The 9,735-nt window shown below is 38.2% G+C and overlaps 1 protein-coding gene across 1 annotated transcript in view; it reads right to left on the reverse strand.

Moving 5' to 3' along the window:
- RBM41 (RNA binding motif protein 41) overlaps window positions 1–9,735 on the reverse strand; it is a 66,246-nt gene that overhangs the window by 21,456 nt on the left and 35,055 nt on the right. The window contains exon 5 of the mRNA XM_007456698.1: window positions 2,436–2,839. Within this exon, the coding sequence (XP_007456760.1) occupies window positions 2,436–2,839 (404 nt within the window). The remainder of the gene's footprint in view (window positions 1–2,435; window positions 2,840–9,735) is intronic.

The following is a 9,735-nucleotide window of genomic DNA, read 5'->3' on the forward strand; positions in this document are numbered from 1 at the left end:
AAATGTCTCAAAAAGCACAAACCATCAAATAAAATACTGATGATTTAATTACGTTACAATGAAAGACTTCTGCTTAACAAAAGAAATCAGAAACAATGTTAAAAATATAAGCTACTCACCAGGTGCAGCAAGGGTTTGTATCCAGAATTTTAAAATAAAATCTATAAATAATATCGAAAACTAAATAATCAAAATCTATAAATAATATTAAAAACTAAATAATCAAATAATGGGCAAAGAAACAGAACAGGCAATTCATAGAAGGTTCCTGAAAGACTAATGAATGTATAAATACATGCATAACTTCTTTGGAAATCAGGAACATGCAAATTAAAACCATGAGATACCTTTCAAACACATTAGAATGGCAAAAATAAAAAGTCAAAAACTTTAAAGTCTTAGCAAAGATGTAGAAGAGATTTCTTAAACCCTGCTCATGGAGGTGAAGATACACATACCCTATATCACAGGAATTCCACTCCTAGATATGTAATATAGAACAGTGATTCTTAAAATGTCACTCTCAGACCAGCAACATCATCAGTATCTCCTGGGAAATTAGAAATGCAAATTCTCAGGCCCTACTCCAGATGTACAGAACAAAAAATTCTGAGGGCAGAACCCAGCAATCTGTGTTTTAACAAGTCTTCCAGGTGATTCTGCTGCACACTAACATTTGAGAATCACTGCAATAGAGCAATATTTTTCTGGCCTTTTTGACTGAGATCTATTGGAAGAAATGCATTTTATATTCTGGCCCACATACATATCACACACACACATATTAAACGAAAGCTTCAAGAAACAATAATCATCCTTACTACTCTATGGAATGCACTTTGATATTTTCTATTCTATTTCATTTCTTTAAAAAATTGCTAGTTGTGACCTACTAATAGTAATTTAAGATTTGAAAACCTGTCCTAGAGAAACTCCTGTACATATGCAACAGGAGATATGTACAATAATGTTTGCTGCAGAACTGTCTATAACAGAAAAAAATGAAAAGAAAAAATCTTCAGGAGAATGGATAAATGAATTATAGTATCTTTCTACAACGGAACACTACATAGTTCCTTATATCTTTAGAAATAAATTTCAAAAACATGTATATTGAGTCAAAAAAGCAAGTTGTAGAAGGGTATGTAGAGTATGATATCATCTATATATTTTAAAAATATGTAAAACTATATGTTGTTTATGAATATATAGATATATAGTAAAAATATAAAAACACGGATGGGAATGATAAATAGCAAATACAGGATCGTGGTTACCACTGGAAAGGAGAAAGAGGAATGGGATTGGGGAGGGATACATGAAAGTCTTCAGGCATCTCCATAAGGCCTTATTTTTTTTTAATTAGGCATATATGGAAACTGTTAAGAATTGATAGAGAATTCCCTGGCGATCCAGTGGTTAGGACTCTGCGCTCTCACTGCCAAGGGCCTGGGTTCAATCCCTGGTCAGGGAACTAAAATCCCACAAGCTGCGTGGCATGGCCAAGAAAAAAAAAGGCAAGAATTGATAAAGATGGCTGGCTGGGTACAAAAGTTTTTGCTATATTATTCTCTGTAACTTTTTGTAATGAGTAATATTTCATAATAAAAAATAAAAATCAAGCTACCCTTGAACATCAAGAATATATTAGAAATGCAATCATTCAAAGGAAACTGCTTTAATATTCCTTACCTATGATGCCTTTGTAAAAATTCAGGGACAGCCAGAAGCTAACATTATTTTTTTAGTTTTGTTTTTTAAATTAGACACAATCAAGTATATACTCCAGGGGCTTGTGTTGCTTCTTTGAGTGACATGATAATGAAATTTTCAATTCTGTATGTAACACATACCATGAATGTGAAATAATGATATGATCAACAAAACAAGGATTATTTACAACTTTTCTTAGATATTTGCCAATTCCTCAAGGCTTAGAGGCCCTGTGCTTTCACTTTGCTGCTTAGCTATCAGCAACTTAAGTCATATGTCATATAAAAGCCAGGTGGAGCATTCTGAAGAGAAAACTCATGTGGTAATAGTAAACCCTACTCACAACCAGGCACCATGGCTACCAGATATGGTGGTACTATGAATACTACTTGATTTATTAGTAGCCTAGGAAATTAGAGGTTACTTTTTTTCAGGTGAGGGTTTCTAGTGGGTATGGACTAGAGTCTGATCAAGATTTCTTTAAAATTCTAAGAGTAGCTTAAGACCTTAGAAAACCACGAAGAACATCATAGGAAATATGTTACTTATATAGTCAGAGCTACTTATATAGCAGAGAATGAATAGTCAAGGTCAAGGAAAAACACAATCACTGTGCCTATGTCATGATTCTTTGGTATAATCAAAGCTAATATAAAAGTATTACTTTAGGTAGAAGTAAATAAAAAAACAACCCATTTTTTTTTTCTTGGTTTGGCCTATACCTTGTTTGGCTCCCCTGGATTATATGAAGAAAACATAGGAATTTTTCGGATCTCTTCCTCTGACAAACGATTTCTCTGGATCTCATCTTCTGGGACAAATTCTATTGGCTGCGTCAGCTTCTTAGGCCCCGTCCAACACTGCTCAGGTGAATTATCAATAACTTTTGCCACATGGAGACTGGGACCTTTACCCTGTGCTGCCTGTTTTCCCTTGTCCTGGAGTAATGACGGGGTCTCAGCTGTGCCACTATCTCCCACTGATGTAGCTGAGACCAGTGAGTGGGAAGCAAAGGGTTCACCTCTCATTAGTTGGAACTCTTCAAGACGTTTTTTCATTATCATCTCTTGGTAAAAATTTTCCAGGTTGTTCATGGGATCACCTTTGTTCTTCTTTTGGGATTCATCTGGATCAAGACAAAGAGATAGGGAAGTTCTACAAAGCCTACCAATACAACCTTTGACAAATTAATAAAAATTAAAATTTGAATCTCAGATAATGAAACTCTGCTGGGGCAGGTGTTTACAACCTGTGAAAAATGACAATAATATATAGCTATGTTATTACAGTGCATCTTGGGCAAGGCCGGGCTTATGGTAAGGCAAGTGAGGCACCTGGGGTACAAAATTTGAGGTGCTCACTCTCAGGGTCATGCAAGTACATGCATCTAACTGATAAAGACATTTGAAAAATGTAACTAGTATGGCATTATCACACTTCACAAAATTAATAATAATTCCTTAGCATTATCTACTACTGAGTTCATATTCAAATGGCCCTGATTTTCTCAAAGATATCTTTTTACACTTGGTTCAGGATCTAAACCAGCCATTGGCTGTTATATCTTTTAAGGCTCATTAAAAAAACAAACAAACAGTGCCCCTTCTTTCCCACCCCTCCAACCCGTTTCTTCCCCCATCCCATTGATTTATTAGAGAAACCACATCATTTGTTCATAGAACAAATGAATTTGACTGGCTGCTCCTCATGATATTATTTAACTTGTTCCTCAATCCCCTCTATTTCTTACAAACTGGCAGCTAAAACTAGAGCTATGCTTTCAATGTGGCCACTAGCCACATGAGTCTATTTAAATTAATTTTTAAAATGTCAGTTCCTCTGTTAAATTAGGAATATCAAATGCTCAACAAGCACATGTGGCTAGTGGATACCATACTGGGCAGAATAAAGACCACTTACATCATTGTAGAAAGGTGCATTGGGTACTGCTGATTTAGATTTGGGTTCAATATTTTTAGGCAAGAATCCTCCATATATTATATAGATGTGTATTTCCTATTACATCATGTCATAAGGCACATAATGTTTAGTGGTCCCCTTTCTAGTGATGCTAAAATTGATCAGTGGATTCAGGTGGTTGGTATTAGTCTGATATTTCCATTATGAAGTTTTCCCATTCACATTTCACCTAAGGGGTTTTGCATCTATTGATGACCATTGCCTAAATCCATTAATTTACTAAGAGTTGTAAAATGGAGCTCCCCTAATTCTATTATTTATTTTGTATTTATTATTTCTATTATTTCTTCTGTATTTATTATCTGGAATTCTATAATGGACTTACCGTCATCAACTATGTGGTTTCCCTACATACAGTTCATACAGCAAAAGCAGGATAAATGCTTGGTTCTTTCATTTTATCTCCCTAGTCTTTAAGATAATGAATTGGTTCCTTGTCATTCATAGGTGACTAATTTTTTTTTTAATATATCACTATGAACTCATAGATTTAAAGATATTTGTTAGGTTTCTTTCATTACAATTCTCATTGGTGCCCATACATTTGTTCTCTATATCTGTGTCTCTATTTCTGCCCTGAAAACAGGTTCATCTGTACCATTTTCCTAGGTTCCACATATATGTGTTAATATAAGATATCTTTTGTTCTCTTTCTTTCTTTCTTTCTTTTTTTGGTGATACACGGGCTTCTCATTGCTGTGGCCTCTCCCGCCGCAGAGCACAGGTTCCAGATGCGCAGGCCCAGCGGCCACGGCTCATGGGCCCAGCCGCTCCGCAGCACCCGGGATCCTCCCGGACCGAGGCACAAACCCGCGCGCGCCCCCTGCATCGGCAGGCGGGCTCCCAACCACTGCGCCACCAGGGAAGCCCAAGTTGGTACTTTAAAAGTGTTAAAAATGATTATTATTAGTATAATTGTGAGACCTGTATTTTCATATATTTGATGTGTTTCAATTAAATGTAGTCATTCTTTTTAGTGGTCAAATTATCCCACTCAGGACTAGTGAAAGTCCCTTAAAATTGGCTCCTGTATTGCTTTCCAGTTTTCTGGCACAGCAAGATGTCTTAAGCTCATCTTGCATATTTCCTGACTCAAAGCTGGAATATTTCTCTAAGGACAGCTGGCTCCTGTTAGTGGGAAATAGTGTTTAGAAACCACAATACGTTGCTAGTTCTGTTCATAAATGTTGAGTTGTTGTTGCTTCTAGGCCTTTTCAGTGAACAAAGGTAGGAAAATTTTTACGAAAAATAAATCATAAATTCATACTGGTATTTCCACTTCAAATTTAAGATTACAAAGTTTTAACTCAAACTCCTTGATTTTTGACTAGTATCTCTTTTCACATGTGCTTAAGATATTGGCTCCTAATGATATTAACAAAATTATTTATTAGCTTTTTCCTAAAATATATAGAACTTTTAAATGTCAGTAACAATACTAATATGGTTACCAACAATACTAATATGACTATCAACAACAAAACTACTTAATACAGTTTTATAATTCTTTGCAGTTACTTTTGACCTTAAAATATATCCCATTCGGAATATACAAATACTGTTTTGAAGTCATTTTAAATAATTATTTTCTCTATATGGTTATGCTATCAACTTTATTCATAGTTAGGCTCATTTGCTTCAGGCTGTTTATAAATTTTAAGGATTGAACTTTTTTCCCTTTTGATTAATTTTTTAAACTATGCAAAACATTTACATGGGTCTAAAGTGAAAACTGTGTTATACAGTACCTTCACAGAAGTCTCACTTCCACCTCTGTCCCCTTCATCCCACTCCTTTCCTTCTCCATAAGTAATAATTTTATTAGGTTTTGGATTTATGGTTCCATTGTTTATTTTTTGAAATATAAGCAAATAGACACAAACACACCACACATATATATGTGTGTATGTGTGTGTGTGTGTATATATATAATTCATTATACCCCCTGTCCTATGTAAAAGGTAACTTACTTCACTGTTCTACAATTTACTTTTTTGCACTTAGCAATATATCCTGGTGATAATTCCATATTAATGTATAGAGCTCTTCCCTTTCCTTCTTATAGCTGCATAGTACTTCATTGTGTGGATGTACAATAGTTTATTCAACTACTCCCTTACTGATGCACCTTGGTGTTGTTTCCAGTCTTTTCTGCTATTGTGAATAATGCCCTGACAAACAGCCTTCTGCATACAGGACTTTGTATTTTCTCAGTATATCTCTGAAATAGATTCCAAGAAGTGGCATTGCTGAGATAAAAGGCAAATGTGTATGTAATTTTTCTATACAGTGCTAAATTCCACTCTGTAGGAATTGTACTATTCTGCATTTCCACCAGCAAGGTATAAGAATATTTATGGAAGGATTTCTTAAGACTCAAAAAGCATTAACCATTAAGGAATATATCGACAAATTCAACCACATTAAAATTAAAAGCTTCTGTTCATCAAAATGTCCTAAACAGAAAACTCATGGAATGGAAAAAGATATTTTCTATACAAATAACTGATAAAGAACACAATCATTAGGAAAATGGGCAAAAGACAGAAAAAGGTGCCTCACAAAAGAAGAAATACACTGGCTAATAAATGTATGCAAAAGTGCTCAATATTAGAATTCAGGGAAATACTAATTAAGAAGGGAATACCATACTGGCAAAAAATAAAAAAGAATACCAATACCACATGTCAGTGAGGCTGTAGAGCAAATGGAGCCCCCATACATTGCTGGTAGGAATGTGCAGCCACAGTGCAAATCACCATGACATTACCTACTAACGCTGAATATATGCTCATAATATGACCCATCAATTCCACTCCTACATATATACCCTAGAATAATTTGGGCATAGTGCACCAGAATACAATAATGAGAATATTTAGATCAGTACTATTTATAACAGGCCTGAAACTAGCAAAAATATAAGTATCCACCTAAGAAGAATCAATTATTAAATTGTAGTAAGTTTATATAATAAAATCCTATATTACAAAAAAAGTGAACAAGTTTTGGTTACATATGACCAAGTGGATGAATATACTAATGTATATACTCAAAAGTATTTATTCAGTGACTATTATGATCCAGGTAGTATTCTAGGTTCTCGGGACACATTAATAAAACAAAGATCCCTACCTTCAAAGAACTAAGTAAATTATATGGTATGCTAGAAGGTTATGAGTGCTATGAAAAAGAAAAGATACAGCAGCATAAGGGATAACTGGAAGGGCTAGAAGGTGGTGGTAGTGTTGGTTGCAATTTTACTGTTGGTCTGAGTAGGTCTCATTGAGAAGGTGACATTTGAGAGAAGCCTTACAGAAAGTGAAGTAATCTATCATCCTGATATTGGAGTGAGGGCTCCAAGGTGGGAGTATGCTTCAAAAAATTTTGAAAGTCTGAAATCAAAGTATTTCTCTGAGAATAATGTAATCACATTAGAGATATACTGCTAGAAGAAATCTGGGAAAATATAAATATCTGGAAATTAAACAACACACTTCTAAATAACCCATAGGTCAAAGAACTTCCATAGGAAATTTTAAAATATTCTGAACTAAATGAAAATGAAAACACAACATAATATTTATGGATACAGATAAAACAATGTACAGAGGAGCTTCCGGGAAGATGGCGGAAGAGTAAGACGCGGAGATCACCTTCTCCCCACAGATACACCAGAAATACATCTACACGTGGAACAACTCCTACAGAACACCTACTGAACGCTGGCAGGAGACCTCAGACCTCCCAAAAGGCAAGAAACCCCCCACGTACCTGGGTAGGGTAAAAGAGAAAAGAAAAAATAGACAAAAGGATAGGGATGGGACCTGCACCAGTGGGAGGGAGCTGTGAAGGAGGAAAGGTTTCCACACACTAGGAAGCCCCTTCGCGGGCGGAGACTGCAGGTGGCGGAGGGGGGGAAGCTTCGGAGCCGTGGAGGAGAGCACAGCAACGGGTGCGGAGGGCAAAGCGGAGAGATTCCCGCACAGAGGATCGGTGCCGACCGGCACTCACCAGCTCGAGAGGCTTCTCTACTCGCCCGCTGGGGCGGGTGGGGCTGGGAGCTGAGGCTCGGGAGAGGACTGGGGTTGGCGGAATGAACACAGCCTGAAGGGGTTGGTGCACCACGGCAAGCCGGGAGGGAGTCCGGGGAAAAGTCTGGACCTGCCTAAGAGGCAAGAGACTTTTCCTTTCCTCTTTGTTTCCTGGTGCACGAGGAGAGGGGATTAAGACGCTGCTTAAAGGAGCTCGAGACGGGCGCGAGCCGCGGCTAAAAGCGCAGACCCCAGAGACGGGCATGAGACGCTAAGGCTGCTGGTGCCGCCACCAAGAAGCCTGTGTGCGAGCACAGGTCACTATCCACACCCCCCTTCTAGGGAGCCTGTGCAGCCCGCAACTGCCAGGGTCCTGGGATCCAGGGACAACTCCTCCGGGAGAACGCACAGCACGCCTCAGGCTGGTGCAACGTCATGCCAGCCTCTGCTGCCGCAGGCTCGCCCCGCATCCGTGCCCCTCCACCCCCCCGGCCTGAGTAAGCCAGAGTCCCTGAATCAGCGGCTCCTTTAACCCCGTCCTGTCTGAGCGAAGAACAGTCGCCCTCCAGCGACCTACACGCAGAGGCGGGGCCAAATCCAAAGCTGAGCCCCTCGGAGCTGTGAGAACAAAGAAGATAAAGGGAAATCTGCCCCAGCAGCCTCAGAAGCAGAGGATTAAAGCTCCACAATCAACTTGATGTACCCTGCATCTGTGGAATACATGAATAGAAAACGAATCATCCCAAATTGAGGAGGTGGACGTTCAGAGCAAGATTTATGATTTTTTCCCCTTTTCCTCTTTTTGTGAGTGTGTATGTGTATGCTTCTGTGTGAGATTTTGTCTTGTATAGCTTTGCTTCCACCATTTGTCCTAGGGTTCTATCCGTCCGTTTTGGGGTTTTTAAAAATTTTTTTTCTTAATAATTTTTATTTTAATAACTTTATTTTACTTTATCTTCTTTCTTTTTATTTCCTTCCTTCCCTCCTTTAGACAAAGAATCATCCCAAATTGAGGAGGTGGACTTTGAGAGCAAGATTTATGATTTTTTCCCCTTTTCCTCTTTTTGTAAGTGTTTAAGTGTATGCTTCTGTGTGAGATTTTGTCTGTATAGCTTTGCTTCCACCATTTGTCCTAGGGTTCTATCTGTCCGTTTTTTTTTCTTAATAATTTTTTTTATTTTAATAACTTTATTATATTTTATCTTACTTTATTTTATTTTACTTTATCTTCTTTCTTCTTTTCCTTCCTTCCCTCCTTCCTTCCTTCCTCCCTCCCTCCTTTCTTTTTCTCTTTCTTTCTTTCTCTTTCTTTCTTCTTCTACTAATTCTTTCTTTCTACTTTTTCTCCCTTTTATTCTGAGCCATGTGGATGAAAGGCTCCTGGTGCTGCAGCCAGGAGTCACTGCTGTGCCTCTGAGGTGGGAGAGCCAAATTCAGGACACTGGTCCACAAGAGACCTCCCAGCTCCACATAATATCAAACGGCGAAAATCTCCCAGAGGTCTCAATCTCAACACCAGCACCCAGCATCACTCAACGACCAGCAAGCTACAGTGCTGGACATCCTATCCCAAACAACTAGCAAGACAGGAACACAACCCCACCCATTAGCAGAGAGGCTGCCTAAAATCATAATAAGTCCACAGACACCCCAAAACACACCACCAGGCATGGACCTGACCACCAGAAAGACAAGATTCAGCCTCATCCACTAGAACACAGGCACTAGTCCCCTCCACCAGGAAGCCTACACAACCCACTGAACCAACCTTAGCCACTGGGGACAGACACCAAAAACAACGGAAACTATGAACCTGCAGCCTGCAAAAAGGAGACCCCAAACACAGTAAGATAAGCAAAATGAGAAGACAGAAAAACACAGAGCAGATGAACGAGCAAGATAAAAACCCACCAGACCTAACAAATGAAGAGGAAATAGGCAGTCTACCTGAAAAAGAATTCAGAATAATGATAGTAAAGATGATCCAAAATCTTGGAAATAGAATGGA

This window comes from Lipotes vexillifer, unplaced genomic scaffold (genome assembly GCF_000442215.2).
Source record: "Lipotes vexillifer unplaced genomic scaffold, Lipotes_vexillifer_v1.1 scaffold1728, whole genome shotgun sequence".
In the NCBI taxonomy this organism is placed as follows: domain Eukaryota; kingdom Metazoa; phylum Chordata; class Mammalia; order Artiodactyla; family Lipotidae; genus Lipotes; species Lipotes vexillifer.